Source organism: Oncorhynchus nerka, linkage group LG23 (assembly GCF_034236695.1).
Source record: "Oncorhynchus nerka isolate Pitt River linkage group LG23, Oner_Uvic_2.0, whole genome shotgun sequence".
Lineage (NCBI taxonomy): Eukaryota > Metazoa > Chordata > Actinopteri > Salmoniformes > Salmonidae > Oncorhynchus > Oncorhynchus nerka.
The window spans coordinates 48,717,445-48,742,334 of NC_088418.1; the positions used below are offsets into that span (position 1 = coordinate 48,717,445).

At 44.9% G+C, this 24,890-nt stretch overlaps 1 protein-coding gene across 2 annotated transcripts in view; it reads right to left on the minus strand.

Moving 5' to 3' along the window:
• The window catches only part of LOC115106107 (pleckstrin homology domain-containing family A member 5-like), a 198,176-nt gene that overhangs the window by 63,542 nt on the left and 109,744 nt on the right, over window positions 1-24,890 (minus strand). For both annotated transcript variants that reach the window (XM_065008185.1, XM_065008183.1), the window contains exon 4: window positions 6,268-6,351. In XM_065008185.1, the coding sequence (XP_064864257.1) occupies window positions 6,268-6,351 (84 nt within the window). The remainder of the gene's footprint in view (window positions 1-6,267; window positions 6,352-24,890) is intronic.

Genomic DNA, 24,890 nt, shown 5'->3' on the forward strand with positions numbered 1-24,890 from the left:
CGGATAGGCTGACGCTCGCTGGATAATCAGGATGTGAAGTTGTGTTTTTCCACTGGGAGGTACGAACACATCACTTGCTTTCTGTTGTTTCAAGTATTCTGTTATGTTGTTCTCGCAACGTGCAAGGAGTTGAAAAGAAAGTGGGTCTTAATGATGAAAAAACCAACACATTCTGGCAGTCAAGGCTTGGTCAGCCCAAGAACCCTAACGAAGGCGGAGGTGTCGAGTTGCTGTTTGAGATGAAAGAAACATTTCATACAAGTTGAATTTCCTTTATATGACTGATTGTAAAGAGCATCTTTTCCATTTTCCTTCTCGTGATCGGAGGTGACCCTCGTTCACACAAACCTTTTTGTCTGTCACCAACACACCTCAATCTGTTATGTTTGACTTTCTCGCCTCAGTCCCAATTAACAGTTTACACACTGAGGAGAATATTTACATATTATCCTCAGACGCCTCAGTGTGGTGCTAATAGAAAGAGCAGACATGGGTTCAAATAGTATTTGAAATCATTTCAAATACCTTAGATGGGCTTGATTGAGCTTGCCTGCCGAAATGGAACCAATGGAATGCTCACAAAAGTAAACGCTAAAACAAAACAAAGTAAACGCAAAAGCAAATGGAATTTTAATCCAAGTCTGAGGAGGAGAGTGTGAGAGGGGATAATTGGGACGGGGTGCAGAGCAGATTGGAGGGGGGTTATCACTCAACGGCACAGCCAGAAAGTAAGGAACAGACTACAAATCTCCAAAACACCTAATGTTCCATCCAGAAAAATAGGATTCGAACTGAGTCATGACTGCATCTGAGATGGACCATATAATAGCCTAAATTCTTTGTTTTTGAGGTAAAGTGAGAAAATGGCTGCCAAGCTTAAGCAATTTCTCCATCTCTCTCTCCGGCTCTCAGTACGTGTCTCTCAGTACATGTCTAAGTCACTCTCTCTCTGTCTGTCTTAGTCACTCTCTCTCTGTCTGTCTCAGTCACTCTCTATCTGTCTCAGTCACTCTCTCTGTCTGTCTCAGTCACTCTCTCTCTGTCTCAGTCACTCTCTCTGTCTGTCTGTATCAGTCACTCTCTCTCTCTCTCCCTCTGACACACTCTCTCTCTGTCACACACTCCCTCTCAGTCACACACTCTCTGTCACTCTCTCAGTCACACACGCTCTCCCTCTGACACACTCTCTCTCTCTCTGTCACTCTCTGTCACATTCTCTCTCTGTCACTCTCTCAGCCACACACGCTCTCTCTCTCCCTCCCTCTGACACACTCTCTCTCTGTCACTCTCTCAGTCACACATACTCTCTCTCTCTGTCACTCTCTGTCACACACTCTCTCTGTCACTCTATCAGTCACACACACTCTCTCTCCCCCTCTGTCACACTCACTCTCTCTCCCCCTCTGTCACACTCACTCTCTCTCCCCCTCTGTCACACTCACTCTCTCTCCCCCTCTGTCACTCTCTGATACTCTCTCTCTCCCTCTGACACTCTTTCTCTCTCTCCCTCTGTCACATTCTCTCTCCGTCACTCTCTCTGTCTCAGTCACACACTCACTCTGTCTCAATCACACACTCACTCTGTCTCAGTCACGCACTCACTCTGTCTCAGTCACGCACTCTCTCTGTCTCAGTCACGCACTCTCTCTGTCTCAGTCACGCACTCTCTCTGTCTCAGTCACGCACTCTCTCTGTCTCAGTCACGCTCTCTCTTTGTCTTAGTCACGCTCTCTCTCTGTCTCAGTCACGCCCTCTCTGTCTCCGTCACTCTCTCTCTCTGTCTCCGTCACTCTCTCTCTCTGTCTCCGTCACTCTCTCTCTGTCTCCGTCACTCTCTCTCTCTGTCTCCGTCACTCTCTCTCTGTCTCCGTCACTCTCTCTCTGTCTCCGTCACTCTCTCTCTGTCTCCGTCACTCTCTCTGTCTCCGTCACTCTCTCTCTGTCTCCGTCACTCTCTCTCTGTCTCCGTCACTCTCTCTCTGTCTCCGTCACTCTCTCTCTGTCTCCGTCACTCTCTCTCTGTCTCCGTCACTCTCTCTCTGTCTCCGTTACTCTCTCTCTGTCTCCGTCACTCTCTCTCTGTCTCCGTCACTCTCTCTCTGTCTCCGTCACTCTCTCTCTGTCTCTGTCACTCTCCACTCTCTCTCTCCGTCACTCTGTGTCAGTCAATCACTCTCTGTGTCTGTCACTCACTCTCTGTGTCCGTCACTCACTCTCTGTGTCCGTCACTCACTCTCTGTCCATCACTCTCTGTCCATCAGTCTCTGTCCATCACTCACTATCTCACTCTGTATCAGTCACTCAGTCACTCTCAGTCAGTCACTCTGTCTCAGACTCAGTCTCTGTCACACGCTCTGTCACACTCTCTCCCTCTGACATGCTCTCTCTCTCTCCCTCTGTCACACACTCTCTCTTTGTCACATTCTCGATCTCTGTCACTCTCTCTCTCTCCCTCTGACACACTCTCTCTCTCCCTCTGACACACTCTCTCTCTCTCCCTCTGACACTCTTTCTCTCTCTGCCACTCTCTCAGTCACACACTCTCTCCCTCTGACACACTCTCTCTCTGTCACATTCTCAGCCACACACTCTCTCTCTCCCTCTGACACACACTCTCTCTCTCTGTCATTCTCTGTCACACACTCTCTCTCTCTCTCCCCATCTATCACACTCTCTCTCTTTCCCCCTCTGTCACTCTCTCAGTGACACACTCTCTCTCTCTGTCACTCTCTCAGTCACACACACTCTCTCTCCCCATCTATCACACTCTCTCTCTCTCCCTCTGAAACTCTCTGTGACACTCTCTCTCTCTCCCTCCCTCTGACACACTCTCTCTCTGTCACTCTCTCAGCCACACACTCTCTCTCTTTGTCACTCACTCTCTCTCCCCCTCTGTCACACTCTCTCCCCCTCTGTCACACTCTCTCTCTCTCCCCCTCTGTCACACTCACTCTCTCTCTCTCTGCCACACTCTCTCTCTCTCCCCCTCTGTCACACACTCTCTCTCTCCCCCTCTGTCACACTCTCTCTCTCTCCCCTCTGTCACACTCTCTCTCTCTCCCCCTCTGTCACACTCTCTCTCCCCTCTGTCACACTCTTTCTCTCTCCCTCTGACACACTCTTTCTCTCTGTCACATTCTGTCTCTGTCACACACACTCTCTGTCATACACTCTCTCTGTCACTCTCTGTCACACACACTCTCTCTCCCCCTCTGTCACACTCTCTCTCTCTCCCTCTGACACTCTCTCTCTCTCTGTCACATTCTCTCTCTGTCACTCTCTCAGTCACACACTCTCTGTCACTCTCTCAGTCACACACACTCTCTCTCCCCATCTGTCACTCTCTCCCCATCTATCACACTCTCGCTCTCTCCCCATCTATCACACTCTCTCTCCCTCTGAAACTCTCTCTCTCTTTGTCACTCAGTCACACACTCTCTCTGTCACACTCACTCTCTCTCCCCCTCTGTCACACTCTCTCTCTCCCCTCTGTCACACACTCTCTCTCTCTCCCCCTCTGTCACACACTCTCTCTCTCTCCCCCTCTGTCACACACTCTCCCCCTCTGACACACTCTTTCTCTCTGTCACATTCGCTCTCTGTCACACACACTCTCTGTCATACACTCTCTCTGTCACTCTCTTAGTCACACACACTCTCTCTCCCCCTCTGTCACACTCTCTCTCTCTCCCTCTGTCACTCTCTGTGACACTCTCTCTCTCCCTCTGACACACTCTTTCTCTCTGTCAGTCTCTGTAACATTCTCTCTCTGTCACTCTCTCAGTCAGACTCTCTCTCTCTCTCTCTCTCTCCCTCTGACACTCTCTCTCTTCCCCTCTGACACACTCTCTCTTCCCCTCTGACACACTCTCTCTTCCCCTCTGACACACTCTCTCTCTGTCACTCTGACACACTCTCTCTATCTGTCACTCTCTGTAACATTCTCTCTCTGTCACTCTCTCAGTCACACACTCTCTCCCTCTGACACACTCTCTCTGTCACTCTCTGTCACATTCTCTCTCTGTCACTCTCTCAGTCACACACACTCTCTCTCTCTGTCACTGACACACTCTCTCTCTGTCACTCTCTGTCACACACACTCTCTCTCTCTCTCTCCCTCTGACACGCTCTCTCTCTCTCCCTCTGACATGCTCTCTCTCCCTCTGAAACGCTCTCTCTCTCTCTCCCTCTGACACGCTCTCTCTCTGTCACTCTCTGTCACACACACGCTCTCTCTCTCTCCCTCTGACCCGCTCACTCACTCAGTCATTCCCTCACTCACTCAGTCCCTCACTCACTCAGTCCCTCACTCACTCAGTCCCTCACTTACTCAGTCTCTCAGTCCCTCACTCACTCAGTCTCTCAGTCACTCAGTCTCTCAGACTCTGTCACTCTCTCAGACTCTGTCACTCTTTCTCAGTCTTTCAGTCATCCTCTCTAAGTCTCTCTCTCAGTCAGTAACTCTTTCTCAGTCTTTCAGTCATCCTCTCTAAGTCTCTCTCTCAGTCAGTAACTCTTTCCGTCTCAGTCGCTCAGTCACTCTCTGCCTCTCTGTTACTCTCACTCAGTCTCAGGCTCTCTCACTCAGTCTCAGGCTCTCTCTATCTCTCCCTCTGTCAGACACTCACTCTCTGTCACACTGTCATTCACTCACTGTGTCACACTGTCAGTCACTCACTCTGTCACACTCTCTGTCACTCTCTCTCTCTCCCTGACACACTCTCTCTCTCTCCCTGACACACTCTCTCTCTCTCCCTGACACACTCTCTCTCTCCCTGACACACTCTCTCTCACCCTGACACACTCTCTCACTCAGTCCCTCGCTCACTCACTCTCACTCAGTCCCTCGCTCACTCACTCTCACTCAGTCCCTCGCTCACTCACTCTCACTCAGTCCCTCACTCACTCACTCTCACTCAGTCCCTCACTCACTCACCCAGTCCCTCACTCACTCACGCAGTCCCTCACTCACTCACACACGCAGTCTCTCACTCACTCACACACGCAGTCTCTCACTCACTCACGCACGCAGTCCCTCACTCACTCACGCACGCAGTCCATCACTCACTCACGCACGCAGTCCCTCACTCACTCACGCAGTCCCTCACTCACTCACGCACGCAGTCCCTCACTCACTCACGCACGCAGTCCCTCACTCACTCACGCACACAGTCCCTCACTCACTCACGCACGCAGTCCCTCACTCACTCACGCACGCAGTCCCTCACTCACTCACGCACGCAGTCCCTCACTCACTCACGCACGCAGTCCCTCACTCACGCACGCAGTCCCTCACTCACGCACGCAGTCCCTCACTCACGCACGCAGTCCCTCACTCACTCACACAGTCCCTCAGTCAGTCAATCTCAGTCACTCTCTGTCAGTCAGTCAGTCACTCTCTGTCAGTCACTCTCTGTCAGTCACTCTCTGTCAGTCACTCTGTCAGTCAGTCACTCTCAGTCTGTCAGTCAGTCACTCTCTCAGTCAGTCAGTCACTCTCAGTCTGTCAGTCAGTCACTCTCTCAGTCTGTCAGTCACTCTCTGTCAGTCACTCTCAGTCTGTCAGTCAGTCACTCTCTCAGTCAGCCACTGAAGAAGGTTAAACCAAGCCCTTATACCTTTTAAAGGGTTACTACATTATGTTATGATAAACTGTAAGGTTTCCTCTTCAGGATACCTCTGTGTTAAAACCTGGTTTTGAGTGTTGTGACCTTCAGACACTATCAGAAGGTGTCTACGTTCAGACTCCTCCTGTCTGGATCCCACCTTGGTTTTCTGGTTCCAACGCCTCCAGGATTACAATACACTTTCTAGTCCATAAAAGCCACTCTTCTCACAGCGTCTCCGTCAATTTACAATGGCATAAAAGCTCAAAATGTGAATATATGCCATTGTGAATACATGCTCAACTACTGTATGAATATTTTATGTAAACACCACACAACCAATTTAGTACATCATTTAATATGCAATATACTGTGACATGATCTGACAGTAACGTGGGACCTCAAGCATTACTGGAGGACAAAGTTGTGTGTTTTATAACTTTCATATGAATGTGATTTGTGGGAAACTTCCCTGTATTTCATCTCACACTTTGACATTCATCTTGTGGCATACAGAATGGACACACGATGCAGGGGTGAAACCAACCCGACATTATAGGTTAATGTGTGTGCATGCAAGTTCACTTGTGGGTATGTCATTCCACTGGCATGTATGTTCCAGTCATCCCACTGGTCAGGGTGTGGGAGAGAAGAGACTTACTGTTCGTTGACGACAAAGATGCAGTTGTCTTGTGAAGGAAGACCAGAGACTGGATGCTTACAGGTCACCTTTCGCTCATTGTGACTGGAGAGAGATAGAGAGAGATAGAGAGGTGGGGGAGAGGGATAGAGGAGGGAGGGGGGGCAGGGAGAGAAAGGGATAAGGGGAGAAGAGAGAGAGAGAGAGAGAGAGAGAGAGAGAGAGAGAGGGCACATTAGACCACCAAAAGCATACAAAAAGTAGACTTAATTAATAACAGCATTGTTAACCATATTACTCATTGTCAACCAGCCAATAGTAACCATATTACCCATTGTTAACCAGCCTATAGTAACCATATTACTCATTGTTAACCAGCCAATAGTAACCTATTACTCATTGTTAACCAGCCAATAGTAACCTATTACCCATCGTTAACCAGCCAATTGTAACCATATTACCCATTTGTCAACCAGCCAATTGTAACCATATTACCCATTGTTAACCAGCCAATAGTAACCATATTACCCATTGTTAACCAGCCAATAGTAACCATATTACCCATTGTTAACCAGCCAATAGTAACCATATTACCCATCGTTAACCAGCCAATAGTAACCATATTACCCATTGTTAACCAGCCAATAGTAACCATATTACCCATTGTTAACCAGCCAATAGTAACCATATTACCCATTGTTAACCAGCCAATAGTAACCATATTACCCATTTGTCAACCAGCCAATTGTAACCATATTACCCATTGTTAACCAGCCAATAGTAACCATATTACCCATTGTTAACCAGCCAATAGTAACCATATTACCCATTGTTAACCAGCCAATAGTAACCATATTACCCATTGTTAACCAGCCAATAGTAACCATATTACCCATTGTTAACCAGCCAATAGTAACCTATTACACATTGTTAACCAGCCAATAGTAACCTATTACCCATTGTTAACCAGCCAATAGTAACCATATTACCCATTGTTAACCAGCCAATAGTAACCATATTACCCATTGTTAACCAACCAATAGTAACCTATTACCCATTGTTAACCAGCCAATAGTAACCATATTACCCATTGTTAACCAGCCAATAGTAACCATATTACCCATTTGTCAACCAGCCAATAATAACCATATTACCCATCGTTAACCAGCCAATAGTAACCATATTACCCATTGTTAACCAGCCAATAGTAACCATATTACCCATTGTTAACCAGCCAATAGTAACCATATTACCCATTGTTAACCAGCCAATAGTAACCATATTACCCATTGTTAACCAGCCAATAGTAACCATATTACCCATTGTTAACCAGCCAATAGTAACCATATTACCCATTGTTAACCAGCCAATAGTAACCTATTACACATTGTTAACCAGCCAATAGTAACCTATTACCCATTGTTAACCAGCCAATAGTAACCATATTACCCATTGTTAACCAGCCAATAGTAACCATATTACCCATTGTTAACCAGCCAATAGTAACCATATTACCCATTTGTCAACCAGCCAATAATAACCATATTACCCATTTGTCAACCAGCCAATAGTAACCATATTACCCATTTGTCAACCAGCCAATAGTAACCATATTACCCATCGTTAACCAGCCAATAGTAACCATATTACCCATTGTTAACCAGCCAATAGTAACCATATTACCCATTGTTAACCAGCCAATAGTAACCTATTACTCATTGTTAACCAGCCAATAGTAACCTATTACCCATCGTTAACCAGCCAATTGTAACCATATTACCCATTGTTAACCAGCCAATAGTAACCATATTACCCATTGTTAACCAGCCAATAGTAACCATATTACCCATTGTTAACCAGCCAATAGTAACCATATTACCCATTTGTCAACCAGCCAATTGTAACCATATTACCCATTGTTAACCAGCCAATAGTAACCATATTACCCATTGTTAACCAGCCAATAGTAACCATATTACCCATTGTTAACCAGCCAATAGTAACCATATTACACATTGTTAACCAGCCAATAGTAACCATATTACCCATTGTTAACCAGCCAATAGTAACCTATTACTCATTGTTAACCAGCCAATAGTAACCTATTACCCATCGTTAACCAGCCAATTGTAACCATATTACCCATTGTTAACCAGCCAATAGTAACCATATTACCCATTGTTAACCAGCCAATAGTAACCATATCACCCATTGTTAACCAGCCAATAGTAACCATATTACCCATTTGTCAACCAGCCAATTGTAACCATATTACCCATTGTTAACCAGCCAATAGTAACCTATTACCCATTGTTAACCAGCCAATAGTAACCATTTTACCCATTGTTAACCAGCCAATAGTAACCATATTACCCATTGTTAACCAGCCAATAGTAACCATATTACCCATTGTTAACCAGCCAATAGTAACCATATTACCCATTGTTAACCAGCCAATAGTAACCTATTACACATTGTTAACCAGCCAATAGTAACCTATTACCCATTGTTAACCAGCCAATAGTAACCATATTACCCATTGTTAACCAGCCAATAGTAACCATATTACCCATTGTTAACCAACCAATAGTAACCTATTACCCATTGTTAACCAGCCAATAGTAACCATATTACCCATTGTTAACCAGCCAATAGTAACCATATTACCCATTTGTCAACCAGCCAATAATAACCATATTACCCATCGTTAACCAGCCAATAGTAACCATATTACCCATTGTTAACCAGCCAATAGTAACCATATTACCCATTGTTAACCAGCCAATAGTAACCATATTACCCATTGTTAACCAGCCAATAGTAACCATATTACCCATTGTTAACCAGCCAATAGTAACCATATTACCCATTGTTAACCAGCCAATAGTAACCATATTACCCATTGTTAACCAGCCAATAGTAACCTATTACACATTGTTAACCAGCCAATAGTAACCTATTACCCATTGTTAACCAGCCAATAGTAACCATATTACCCATTGTTAACCAGCCAATAGTAACCATATTACCCATTGTTAACCAGCCAATAGTAACCATATTACCCATTTGTCAACCAGCCAATAATAACCATATTACCCATTTGTCAACCAGCCAATAGTAACCATATTACCCATTTGTCAACCAGCCAATAGTAACCATATTACCCATCGTTAACCAGCCAATAGTAACCATATTACCCATTGTTAACCAGCCAATAGTAACCATATTACCCATTGTTAACCAGCCAATAGTAACCTATTACTCATTGTTAACCAGCCAATAGTAACCTATTACCCATCGTTAACCAGCCAATTGTAACCATATTACCCATTGTTAACCAGCCAATAGTAACCATATTACCCATTGTTAACCAGCCAATAGTAACCATATTACCCATTGTTAACCAGCCAATAGTAACCATATTACCCATTTGTCAACCAGCCAATTGTAACCATATTACCCATTGTTAACCAGCCAATAGTAACCATATTACCCATTGTTAACCAGCCAATAGTAACCATATTACCCATTGTTAACCAGCCAATAGTAACCATATTACACATTGTTAACCAGCCAATAGTAACCATATTACCCATTGTTAACCAGCCAATAGTAACCTATTACTCATTGTTAACCAGCCAATAGTAACCTATTACCCATCGTTAACCAGCCAATTGTAACCATATTACCCATTGTTAACCAGCCAATAGTAACCATATTACCCATTGTTAACCAGCCAATAGTAACCATATCACCCATTGTTAACCAGCCAATAGTAACCATATTACCCATTTGTCAACCAGCCAATTGTAACCATATTACCCATTGTTAACCAGCCAATAGTAACCTATTACCCATTGTTAACCAGCCAATAGTAACCATTTTACCCATTGTTAACCAGCCAATAGTAACCATATTACCCATTGTTAACCAGCCAATAGTAACCATATTACCCATTGTTAACCAGCCAATAGTAACCTATTACACATTGTTAACCAGCCAATAGTAACCATATTACCCATTGTTAACCAGCCAATAGTAACCATATTACCCATTGTTAACCAGCCAATAGTAACCATATTACCCATTGTTAACCAGCCAATAGTAACCTATTACCCATTGTTAACCAGCCTATAGTAACCATATTACCCATTGTTAACCAGCCAATAGTAACCATATTACCCATTGTTAACCAGCCAATAGTAACCTATTACCCATTGTTAACCAGCCAATAGTAACCTATTACCCATTGTTAACCAGCCAATAGTAACCATATTACCCATTGTTAACCAGCCAATAGTAACCATTTTACCCATTGTTAACCAGCCAATAGTAACCATATTACCCATTGTTAACCAGCCAATAGTAACCATATTACCCATTTGTCAACCAGCCAATAGTAACCATATTACCCATTTGTCAACCAGCCAATAGTAACCATATTACCCATTGTTAACCAGCCAATAGTAACCTATTACCCATTGTTAACCAGCCAATAGTAACCATATTACCCATTGTTAACCAGCCTATAGTAACCTATTACCCATTGTTAACCAGCCAATAGTAACCATATTACCCATTGTTAACCAGCCAATAGTAACCATATTACCCATTGTTAACCAGCCAATAGTAACCATATTACCCATTTGTCAACCAGCCAATTGTAACCATATTACCCATTGTTAACCAGCCAATAGTAACCATATTACCCATTGTTAACCAGCCAATAGTAACCATATTACCCATTGTTAACCAGCCAATAGTAACCATATTACCCATTTGTCAACCAGCCAATAGTAACCATATTACCCATTGTTAACCAGCCAATAGTAACCTATTACCCATTGTTAACCAGCCAATAGTAACCATATTACCCATTGTTAACCAGCCAATAGTAACCATATTACCCATTGTTAACCAGCCAATAGTAACCATATTACCCATTGTTAACCAGCCTACAGTAACCTATTACCCATTGTTAACCAGCCTATAGTAACCATATTACCCATTGTTAACCAGCCTATAGTAACCTATTACCCATTGTTAACCAGCCAATAGTAACCATATTACCCATTGTTAACCAGCCAATAGTAACCATATTACCCATTGTTAACCAGCCAATAGTAACCATATTACCCATTGTTAACCAGCCAATAGTAACCATATTACCCATTGTTAACCAGCCAATAGTGCCCATATTACCCATCTGTCAACCAGCCAATTGTAACCATATTACCCATTGTTAACCAGCCTATAGTAACCATATTACCCATTGTTAACCAGCCAATAGTAACCTATTACCCATTGTTAACCAGCCAATAGTAACCATATTACCCATTGTCAACCAGCCAATAGTAACCATATTACCCATTGTTAACCAACCAATAGTAACCATATTACCCATTGTTAACCAGCCAATTGAGGAACAGCAGGAAGATGAGGATTAGTGTCTCTCTCAACACGACACAATGTCCTGTTGAAGAACAATGAACAGCAGACACAATGCCTACACACCTTGAGTGGGGGGTGGTGCTGAATTTCAGCATGGCAGCCCATCTGTTTTCTGACCTGGGTCAAACACTGTTCTACACAACACCATCTAACATAGTTCTTCCACTGACACTATCTTCTCTTCTCTCACGTGACGAACAGCTATCCAGCCCAGCCGTGGATCTTCAACACTGCTACAAATGATCTACCCCTCCCTAGAAGCCCCGAACTGCTCCAGTCATATGCCCTAGATCACAAGAGCACAGCTAACAGGCTGTTTCACAGCAAGTTGTGACCTATCTATAAATACAATTACAGCACCTCAGCCAGTCAGACAGAGAACGAGAAACCTCGGCAGCCGGCCCTCTGTAAGACACAAGCAGCTTTTCAAGCAGAGTGGAGGGGAGGCAGGGGAACGCTTAGTGCTGATAAAGACTAGAGAGAACAGAGCTCTCTTTTCTGCTCCAAAGATGAAGCCATGCACACACACACACGGAGGGAAGGAGGACAGACTGTACAGACAGAGAATACGCTATTCTCATGGATTTAACAGCTCTCTAGGCTCATCTGGACATGGATGGATATCTGAAAGAGAGAGTGTACTGTATATTTATCAACTGATCCTCACTGGGAGGCAGCAGTGTGGGCTCGGACACACACTGTATGATGCCACAGACCCACACACACACTGTATGATGCCACAGACCCACACACACTGTATGATGCCACAGACCCACACACACTGTATGATGCCACAGACCCACACTGTATGATGCCACAGACCCACACTGTATGATGCCACAGACCCACACTGTATGATGCCACAGACCCACACACACACTGTATGATGCCACAGACCCACACTGTATGATGCCACAGACCCACACTGTATGATGCCACAGACACACACTGTATGATGCCACAGACCCACACTGTATGATGCCACAGACCCACACTGTATGATGCCACAGACACACAGTGTATGATGCCACAGACCCACACTGTATGATGCCACAGACCCACACACACCGTATATGATATCCCTGCAGGTGTACCGAGTGTCTCAGCTGGGCTGTAGTTAGCTAGGCTTGTGGCTGAAACACCTGGTTTCATCTGTAACTTGCTGAAACACCACTGCCACACACACACACACACACACACACACACACACACACACATTATCCACAGCTGTAGGGCCTGCTGTAGCTCTTGTACAATACAACACACTTCAGTTAAGTCAACACTGGAGCAAGAGGATAGTCTGGCCTGCAGGAGTCACAGATGGAGATGGAACACTCCTCTCTCTCTGCGGATCTTTGTCCTACTAAGGCCATGCCAGGGGGTCTGCTGGGCTAATCTACCCAGTGAAGCAACAGTGTTCGTGGGCTTGGTCTCTGGACTGTGTCCCTGCTGGAGATGTCCCAGCCCTGCCATCCAGGACACAGTCACAGCTGAGCCAGAGAGACATGTCGCCTGTACGGTCTAATATTAACTGTGATCCATGTCTCCCATCTGTCACGTAGAATCACAAAGCACAATCACTCAGAGCCACGACATGACAGGATCTGCTCTTATTCATGAGTTCTGGAGATTACCCAAGTGCATGTGTGTGTAAGTGAGTGTGTGTAAGTGTGTGTGTGTATATGTCAATGCTGTGGAGACACCACAAGGGGGTCTCAGAAGTGTTTCCACTTGCCGCCCCCCCACTTTGAGACACAAGAAATCTAGATGGCAATGTGGGAAATGATAAACAAAACCCATTGCTCTTTGATTCGAAATGAAAGTTGTGGGAAGACAATGGTCATTAGTGATTCAAAACAACCACATCCTCCATGGCTCTCCAGTATCAGAGCAACATCCATTTCCACTGGTTAAAAGGAAGAGAAATAATGTCTTTCTAGCCTCTGAGGACAACTTCTATGCACTCACTGTCAGACTCGGTCATGCTAAAAGTAATAACGTATCATGAAATTACAACCTGGGGCTTGTCAATAAAGCAGCAACAGACTTCAGCCTCTGAGGCCAAACCGAAACATACAGTGGGGCAAAAAAGTATTTAGTCAGCCACCAATTGTGCAAGTTCTCCCACTTAACAAGATGAGAGAGGCCTGTAATTTTCATCATAGGTACACTTCAACTCTGACAGACAAAATGAGAGAAAAAAAATTCCAGAAAATCACATTGTAGGATTTTTAATGAATTTATTTGCAAATTATGGTGGAAAATAAGTATTTTGTCACCTACAAACAACCAAGATTTCTGGCTCTCACAGACCTGTAAGAGGCTCCTCTGTCCTCCACTCGTTACCTGTATTAATGGCACCTGTTTGAACTTGTTATCAGTATAAAAGACACCTGTCCACAACCTCAAACAGTCACACTCCAAACTCCAATATGGCCAAGACCAAAGAGCTGTTTGAATCTACAATAGGTAAGCAGCTTGGTATGAATAAATCCACTCTGGGAGCAATTATTAGGAAATGGAAGACATAAAAGACCACTGATAATCTCCCTTGATCTGGGGCTCCACGCAAGATCTCACCCCGTGGGGTCAAAATTATCACAAGAACGGTGAGCAAAAATCCCAAAACCACACGGGGGGACCTAGTGAATGACCTGCAGAGAGCTGGGACCAACGTAACAAAGCCTACCATCAGTAACACACTACGCCGCCAGGGACGCAAATCCTCCAGTGCCAGACGTGTCCCCCTGCTTAAGCCAGTACATGTCCAGGCCTGTCTGAAGTTTGCTAGAGAGCATTTGGATGATCCAGAAGAAGATTGGGAGAATGTCATATGGTCAGATAAAACCAAAATATAACTTTTTGGTAAAAACTCAACTCGTCGTGTTTGGAGGACAAAGATTGCTGAGTTGCATCCAAAGAACACCATACCTACTGTGAAGCATGGGGGTGGAAACATCATGCTTAGGGGCTGTTTTTCTGCAAAGGGACCAGGAAGACTGATCCATGTAAAGGAAAGAATGAATGGGGCCATGCATCGTGAGATTTTGAGTGAAAACCTCCTTCCATCAGCAAGGGCATTGAAGATGAATCGTAGCTGGGTCTTTCAGCATGACAATGATCCCAAACACACCGCCCGGGCAACGAAGGAGTGGCTTTGTAAGAAGCATTTCAAGGTCCTGGAGTGGCTTAGCCAGTCTCCAGATCTCAACCCCATAGAAAATCTTTGGAGGGAGTTGAAAGTCCGTGTTAGCCAGCAACAGCCCCAAAACATCACTGCTCTAGAGGAGATCTGCATGGAGGAATGGGCCAAAATACCAGCAACAGTGTGTGAAAAAGATTTACAGAAAACGTTTGACCTCTGTTGGCAATGACAAAGGGTAGATAACAAAGTATTGAGATAAACTTTTGTTATTGATCAAATACTTAATTTCCACCATCATTTGCAAATAAATTCATAAAAAATCCTACAATGTGATTTTCTGGATTTTTTTTCTAATTTTGTCTGTCATAGTTGAAGTGTACCTATGATGAAATTGACAGGCCTCTCTCATCTTTTTAAGTGGGAGAACTTGCACAATTGGTGGCTGACTAAATACTTTTTTGGCCCACTGTTTATATCGAACAAAAGTAATATCACCTCAGATTTCATGCACCATTTTCCCTCCCAGATACACTGATGTTGTTATGTGTGATGTGGGGCAAGTCATGCCATAACTAGCCGTAACTTGAACTACAGCTGGAGCACACCGGACACACATTGCTTAGAGGTGACAGAGGAGGCCGAGGCAGAGGGACATAATGATCACCTTGAATTACAGCCATTAAATAGGTCCGCATAGTAGCTTTGTGTCCTCCTCAGTGAGGCATCACATAACTGATTATCAACAGCGGCTGTATGTTTTACTCATTTTCTGACCATTGCAAGGTGAAACAACAGAAGAGTATGAACAGAAGGGCTTTTCTGTTACAGAAAGAGGATGATCTATTGTCTTTAACATGCAAGCAACGTTGAGTCCAAGGACAGGAGCTGAATTGTAAACAGACGGGGAAATAAATCAGAGAGAGCGGTGTTTTATGCCAAAGCAGTATGCCGCCGCTTTCTTCTGAAATGTCATTGTTTCTGCTCCGGTGACTGGTCTGTTGCAGCGCTAGGTAGGTAGGTAATTGAGGACAGCTGGCCTAGCGGTTAAGAGCGTTGGGTCAGTAACCAAAGAGGTTGCTGGTTCGAATCTCTGTGCAGACAAGGTGAAAAATCTGTCTATGTGCCCTTGAGCAAGGTACTTAACCCTAACTGCTCCACGGTCGCCTTCAATAATGGCTGATCCCTGGCCGTGACCCACTCCACTCTCTACACTGAGCGTGTCTCAGTGGGAGTTGGGATATGCAAAAAATACAATAATTTCACATCTCGCACTCGAACAGCAGTGAAACAGGACAAATATAAGTGCCCCCCCCCCCCCCCCCCCCATTTGACCTTCGAGGTAGGTAGGCAATAAGGAACATACGGAGAGGATTATACCACCTATCAACTGTCTGTCCAACAGGAATGTGAAAAACTACAGGGCATTTCATCTCAAAGAAAAACTCCTAGCCCTACCAATACCGGATGCCTTCAAACTCTAAAACAGCCTGTGTTGAGTAGGACACACCATAGAAGCACGTTTTGGAACAGAAAATCTGTGTTCTTATTGTACAGGTATTCCCTCCCTGTTTCAGAACGTTTCCTTCATAGTAAAATGCTGTATGGGAATGTTGTTTGCTGTCACGCTGAAGTCAACCCAGGTCTCAGTATGGCCTCTGATTAGTCTTCTCGGTGTTAGGCTAATTGTGCTTGGTAGGAAGGACTGAGAGAAATAATGTGTTTATTGGAAAACGCTGATAACAAAATCAACAGGCACTTCTTCCACCTCTCCATCCCTCCCTGCCGTCCGCTAACACAGCATTACAAATCACCCTAATTGCCTGTAAACAATTTTTCAAACGCCGGCCGCCGGCGATGATGGATGGAAATTGGGAGAGAAAACAGAGAGCGAGAGAGAGATATTCAGACCAGAGATAGAGACCGAGAGAGGGAGAGATACAGACTAAACTGAGAAAGAGTACAGGAGAAGTAATCACCCAAAAACAGAAAAGGGGGAGGAGGCGGCGAGTGGAGGATGAGAGGAAGGGAGGATGAGGAGGAGAGGAAGGGAGGATGAGGGGGTGAGTGGAGGATGAGAGGAAGGGAGGATGAGGAGGAGAGGAAGCGAGGATGAGAGTGGAGGAGAGGAAGGGAGGATGAATGGGGAGAGTGAAGGAGAGGAAGAGAGGATGTGAAGAGGGCATGTTGCCAGCGGGAGTCTGCTACTCATGCTGCTCTCTGATAAGTGCCCCAGTGCATTGTGGGTAATAACAAGCCCCAGTGTGAGGACTGTGGTGGTTATTTCTTTTTTATTAAATGAGGAGAGAAACTTATCACACAAGTCAGAGTTATACTTGAACTAAATATTTATTTGCTTATTAATAAGGAGAGCATGCTACACACACACACACACACACACACGTGAATGTTGTGAGTGCTCTGGTTGACGAAGGACTGGTTGACGAAGCACCCTCAGATGATTTGTTGAGAGCCCCGACACAAAGGATACAAAGATCTTTTATAGCAAAAATACACCCCCTTAGTCTACATGACAAACAACAGATGTGTGGAATGGGTCACAAGGTTAGGGTTTGAATGAACGCAATTAATAATTCACAGCAAACAGTATCTGCCGTAAAGACTGTTCTCATTCTGTGGAAACCAGGGTGCCTGGCCGCCAAACAAGGTTCCCCTCATCATTATCCATACCTGAGCCATCTCCACCCTGGTATCTCCCGGCACACAAACACCAAATCATGCTATGGAATGCTGTCTTTCGTCATTATCACCAAAAAGGCATTGTAAATACACTGGGCCCCCCAGAGGCCAAACTCAGAAGACCACACACAGATGGGTGTTCTAAGACCCCTATTCTATAGAACAACCATTTGATGCAATAACAGTATTATAACAATCTGGTAATTTCGCTCTAACAGGAGCATACACACCACTGTCATAGGGCCTACATAATCCTGACATAACAAGAGGTCAGGAGCAGGAGGAGCCCCATCAATCTTATGATGACAGCTAATCCATAAGACATCAGAAACATTAAAACCACATGTAAAATGTCAGACCATGTTTGTTCCCCTGTATGTATGATTCGCTCTGCTCTAAATGCCAAGTGAAATGTTGCCTTGGTCAAATGGCTATAGCGCAGGCCAGGGCCGGGCCCTTCTAAATGTCTTCATCCACAGTGGATGAATGACAAGTCTTCTGATGTGCAAAGTGTGTATACGTCTCGGTGTACGGTTCTGTACAGGCCCGGCATGGTGAGAACAATGTGTCCATATTCAGACCCTTGTCTCAGTATTGTGCTATTATAAAGGCTGAGGGTCAGTGAACAATTGCTAATCCGCTCCCTGTAGAGCCCCCTGCTATTCACACCGCTCCCTCTGGCACCGCTGAGTAACCTTTCAGAAAGGCCAGAGACAGACCTTCCTCATTTCCCTTGCACTCTCTCTATCCCTCTCTCCCCATGCCTTGCTCTCTCTCTATTCAACATCCTCCCTCCCTTTCTGCATCCTGCTCTCTCTCTCTCAGCATTCAGAGTAGCACTCTGACTCACCCATGACATGTATTGTACACCTTTCCTAGGGAGGAGAAAAGCTCTTTAAAAACGTCAGATACTGCCTCCACTGCACACAACCCAGGCTGCAGCAAACACATGCGCGCGCGCACACACACACACACACTGTAGGGTTTGGCTTTGGTTGGCAGTAATCTAAATAATAACAAAAATAACTTCAAATTGCCATCAAGCGGATGCCATCTTAATTTTCCTTCCTTTCATCATCGTCAGCAGATCTATGAATAAACAGTCCTCCTACAGAATGCCATCCTCTCTTCTGTTCCTCGTGTTAATGTGATGCCTTCCATGGCAGTATGTACTCTACATGACCAAAAACATGTGGCCACCTGCTCGTTAAACATCTCAATCCAAAATCATGGCCATTAATATGGAGTTGGTTCCCCCCTTTGCTGCTATAAACAGCCTCCACTCTTCTGGGAAGGCTTTCCACTAGATGTTGGAACATTGCTGCGATTAGGCCTGGCTCACAGTTGGAGTTCCAATTAATCTGAATGGTATTCAATGGGGTTCAGGTCAGGGCTCTGTGCAGGCTAGTCAAGTTCTTTCACACCGATATCGACAAACCATTTCTGTATGAACCTTGCTTTTTGCATGGGGGTGTTGTCATGCTGAAACAGGAAATGGCATTCCCCAAACTGTTGCCACAAAGAGGGAAGCGCAGAATAATCTAGAATGTCATTGTATGCAGTAGAGTTAAGATTTCCCTTCACTGGAACTAAGGGGACTAGCCGAACCATGAAAAACAGCCCCAGACCATTATTCCTCATCCACCAAACTTTACAGTGGGCACTATGCATTCGGACAGGTAGCATTCTCCTTGCATCCACCAAACCCAGATTCGTCCGTCAGACTGCCATCACTCCAGAGAACGCGTTCCCACTGCTACAGAATCCAATGGTGGTGAGTTTTACACCACTCCAACCAACACTTGGCATTGCATACGGTGTTCTTAGGCTTGTGTGCGACTGCTCGGCCATGGAAACCCATTTCATGAAGCAGCTCCTGACAAACAGTTCTTGTGCTGACGTTGCTTCCTGAGGCAGTTTGGAACTCGGTAGTGAGTGTTGCAACTGAGGACAGACTCGACAGACTCGGGGGTCCAAAAGGGGGGCATCCTATGACGCTGCAACGTTGAAAGTCACAGAGCTCTTCAGTAAGGCCATTCTACTGCCAATGTTTGCCTTTGGAGATTGCATGGCCGCTCAATTTTATATATACCTGAAAAAGCCAAATCCACTCATTTGAAGGGGTGTCCACATACTTCTGTATATATGGTGTATCTGTTGAGGCAGCCCACTGTCCTGTGATGAGGTTTGGGGAGTCTCTCCAACACAGAGAAGCCTTCTGTTAGAAGACCCAGTAACTAAAAACTCCAACAAGCACTTCAATTAAATCACAACTACACATTGAGGTAAAAACGAAATCCTAGTGCCGGTAATCGAGAATGTCACACTCAACCACTATCAACTGAAAAGCCTATTGAGGGACAAAACAGCACCTTGTATCATTTGAAATGAACATGAAGTGCACTAAAACAGTTAGGCTATTACTTACAGTAGCAGGGAGCACCTAGTGTATAACAACATGATCCAGGGTGAGCTAAACTAGGGCAGATAGCGAATATAAAGCTGATTCCCACTAGCTGCCCTCCACGTCACCGACAACTTGCTAAAGCTCATTTTCTGAGAAGGGGGACGAGAACAAATCCCCTTGTTGCTCAGTCAAAAAGTAATTCCTGCACGTACAATTCATAATCAGGTTAAGAGTGAGAGCTTGGGCTGATAATACAGTACGCATTGTGACAAGTCCAGGGCCAATGTTTACATACAGAACACATACCAGCTGCTTTGATATAGGGTGCATCCCAAATGGCACTTATTCCCTATATAGTGCACTAGTTTTGACCACGGCTCTATGGACCCTTGTCAAAAGTAGTGCACTATGTAGGGAATAGGGTGCCATTTGAGATGTACATACTCTCCTGTAGGGGTATGATGTTTAAACAAATGAGTGATCATTAACGTTTAGAATGTTCCTACAGAATTGAAATCACAGTGCCGTTATGACAAAACTACCACTAACAGGTCCTGATCATCATCATACTGGCAAAACATATATTTTTTAAACAAATACCTAACACAGAAATGGTTTGCCACAGACGCGCTCCGCACGTCGTCGTCGTCGTTAACAGTTGGAATAGCAGAGAGTGAGAAAGGCAAGCGACAGCTGCGAAGTCCTGTATGGCAATACTCTGAGAAGTTCAATGAGGTGATTAAATGCAAACTTTTGCGAGGTGGATTTGAGCTACAGTGGCAGTACAGGTGCTGAAAGGGAGGCACCGCGAGCCCCGACCCCAACACGTTGCTAGCAGCAGTGCGTTAAGGGACGAAGTGAGAAGATCACAGCACAGATTACAGAAGTGATAGCAGTTGATATGCAGCCACCGTAGAGGACGTCGACTTCAATACCCTAATGACATATCTAGAACCAGACTACTAGATGCCACGTCGAAAAAACGTGACAGCCCTGATGGAGTAAATTGTACACCGATTGCTCTTCAAGTGCAAAACACACACTCTCAAACAACATACGTGGCCTTAACAGGTGGTTGGACATCTATGAACACCCTGTTGTACATCACTGAAACGAGCCCTCACATTGATGGGAAGTGGGACATGAAGTCCCATGTACTGACAACTGAGAACATTGAGGAGAGTCACAACAGAGGACCTAGAATGGCATTAATACCATCGTTGCTGAGTGGGTGGAGGACAGCAGTAAGGTGAGCGCTGTCTGGTAGGTAGCCAGGACTCCGGTAGATTGAACTGCATTAATACCATCGTTGCTGAGTGGGTGGAGGACAGCAGTAAGGTGAGCGCTGTCTGGTAGGTAGCCAGGACTCCAGTAGATTGAACTGCATTGCCCCCTAGTGGTCATGCCCATTGTAAATTCACCTCATTGTGTTTTTTTTTCCCCCTTCATTTTTTCCCATTTAAACGATGAACAAAATGGCAATTTAAACGTTAAGAACATTTCTACATTCGTTACGTCCCTAGTTACCTGTGACAGTATGACAGACTCTTCTGGCCAGCACACCGGCATGCAACATTTGGTTCTGGGTTCACCGATTAGAAATGACATTTCAACAAGGTGGCATTTAAAATTACATACAATCTCCTTTAGCCTTTTCTAATCTGCAAATAACAGTCTGCTATACCCCATCCATACGAATAGATGATCATTATGAATACACACACAACACAGACTTGTAGCTACTAGCTACTATAGCTAGGTGCTGCAACAGCATATGGACTCAGATTCACCTCAGAGAGCAGAAAATAACCCACAGTTACATATTAAAACAATGCAGTCAGGAAAACAGCATGAATAAAACCCAAACAAGTCAAACTGCTGAGGTATTTCATCCTCTGCTGAGTGTGTTGCCAATAGTAACCACCATGGCAGATGGCTGATGCTATGTAGTTCTATGGCAAGGGGAATGAAATGCCAGGCTGTGGATGGTTCAGAGCAACTTTATTTGATTTCCATGTCGAGTTAGAAGGACAGTTCAAAAGAAGACAGAGGAAAATGAGATACATCAAATTAAAAACAGATGGAAGAAATGAGGTCTGGATTGGGCCACAGAGGTGAGGGGGCTTCAGTCAGGGTCACCATGGAAACAATAGAGCTAGAGTGCCACATGTTGCCCTCTGTCTGTCTGTCAGTCAGTCCATCCATCCCATGGTCCTGTCAACCACTTTCTGTGTCTCTAATGGCACCTTGGTCCCTAATATAGTGCCCTACTTTTGATCAGAACAGAGCTCTATATGCTTGTGGCTCATGGGGCAAAAGTCGTGCACCTACAGGGAATAGGGTGCCTGCCAACGGGCTCCTCGTCCTTGTGATGGAGATGCTAGGAGTCTTACAGTGCTCAAATTTCTCTTAATTGGTCAAGTTCATCTATAGGGCATTAATCAGGTGAACACATTCATTACTGACTGACTGACTGACTGACAATCTTCATATTACAATCGCTTTGGTCTTCCAACAACATGTGGGAGGAAACAGCACAATAGCCACAAACTGCGACGCGAATTGACTTTATTTAGCCTATATCCCTGGTAAAGTCCCAGCTTCATCTGCATTGGATGGCTCTTAAATGCACTGCTGCTAACAGAATGTTTGAGATATCAAGTTATGGTACTGTGTGTGTGCATTTCATCAAATGGTCACAGTCCGTCAACCAATAATACTGCTGTCACACCCTGATCTGTTTCCCCTGTCCTCGTTATGGTCTCCACCCCCCTCCAGGTGTTGCTTATTTTCCCCAGTGTTTTTTATCCCGGTGTTTCCTGTCTCTCTGTGCCAGTGTATTTATCCCTGTGTTTCCTGTATCTCTGTGCCAGTGTATTTATCCCTGTGTTTCCTGTCTCTCTGTGCCAGTGTATTTATCCCTGTGTTTCCTGTCTCTCTGTGCCAGTGTATTTATCCCGGTGTTTCCTGTCTCTCTGTGCCAGTGTATTTATCCCTGTGTTTCCTGTATCTCTGTGCCAGTGTATTTATCCCTGTGTTTCCTGTCTCTCTGTGCCAGTGTATTTATCCCTGTGTTTCCTGTCTCTCTGTGCCAGTGTATTTATCCCTGTGTTTCCTGTCCCTCTGTGCCAGTGTATTTATCCCTGTGTTTCCTGTCTCTCTGTGCCAGTGTATTTATCCCTGTATTTCCTGTCTCTCTTTGCCAGTTCGTCTTGCATGTCTTCTAAGTCAACCAGCAGTTTTCCCGTTCCCCTGCTTTTTGCATTCACCTTTTTCTCGTCCTCCCGCTTTTGACCCTTGCCTGTTTCTGGACTTTGTACCTGCCTGCCTGACCATTCTGCCACTCTGTACCTCCTGGACTCTGATCTGGTTTTGACCTTTTTGCCTGTCCACGACCATTCTCTTGCCTACCCCTTTGGATTAATAAACATTGTAAGACCCTGAGTCTGCATTTGGGTCTCATCTTGATACCGCAGGCCTCTGACTCTTGTCCTGTGTCTGGTCCGGACTGCCTTCTCACCTGCAGTGAACCGCACCAATGTAAGAATGGAATCGGACGGAGACCACCCTTTTTGAGTGAACCACGGTGCGTTGTTCCGCACACTCCCAACAGTCTAAACTTACCGACCTGAGGGTGAAAGCAAGCTCCAAAACAATTTGGTGGGAAAGTCCCCTAAAAGTCTACCTTCCTTTAAATGAAAATTATACAAGCCCACACACAGAGATAACGTCTGGATTCCTTAAAGTAATTACGTGTATCCCCAAATGGACACTGGCATAGTGAGACTGATAGCTGCTTAATTCCAAATGGTAGAAATAGAAACTCCCTAATTAATAGAGTGAAGAAACCCTGACAGAGGAGTCTAAGGAGTAGGGAGACTCATCAACATGGACTCAAGAGAGCTGACCAATGAGATGCATGGAGCTGGCCGAGGGACATAACATGGTCCCTGTGGCATCCCTGAACCGCAGCTCGTTAAATACAACTTGAATCGGATTCCCAACGGGACGCAGGGAACAGCCTGACACCCCTAACGACACGCTGTGCACCATGGGAAAGAGAGCGATAAGATGGGTCCAGAATGAGAAGGAATAGCAACAATTTGATGGAGAGAAATAGAGACAAGCTCCCATTCCATTATCCCCAAGGGTCTGGGCAGGTTAAATGAACTATAGATAGAGAGGAGAGCAGAGGAGAGGCTGAGTAACAGAGGCTATGGGATGCAGTAAGCAAATAGAGCTGAATGCATGATACTAAATATAACAGTCAAATACAATAACATTTAGCCCTGTATTTTAAGATTGCTTAAGCCTACTATCCTATTGGCATTGTTACACAAAGCAGCAACGACAAGAGAACAATATATCAAAACAAACGGTAGAGTTCCCTATATGGAAGAATCTGAACATCAGTCCTATGTTGAGCAGGCATCCAGTGTGTACTTCATAAAATATGCATAATGTATGACAGCGCGTGGGCTACGGTGAAATATAGCCTGTCATACCAACAAGGCATCACATTACCGCACGCATAAATAGCAATGTCAGTATTTCATTATTTCAATAGCCTATAGAATAAACAAATCATATTCAAGCATGACTACAGAACATTACTAAATCATCTCCGGGTAGTGTTTACTTACGAGTGGACGCCTGTAGTGGAGAAGCCAGTAAAACTGGTAAAATAAACGCAGTCTTTCCAGATGCGGACTGGGTGAGAGCAGCGCACTTCAGTGACCGCTCACTGACTGGCGCGCTCCTCCTCGCCCGCTCTGTGAAATGCGCGCCGCCGACCGAGCTGGAACAAAATCTGCCGTGCTGTGCGTTAATGACTTTCAAACCTAACTGAAACGCGATGTAATGCACGGATCAATTGAATCGTTCAAAGCAGATGTGGCATCACGTGTTCGTTGAAAAACACGGAATAGGCTACAGAAATTATGA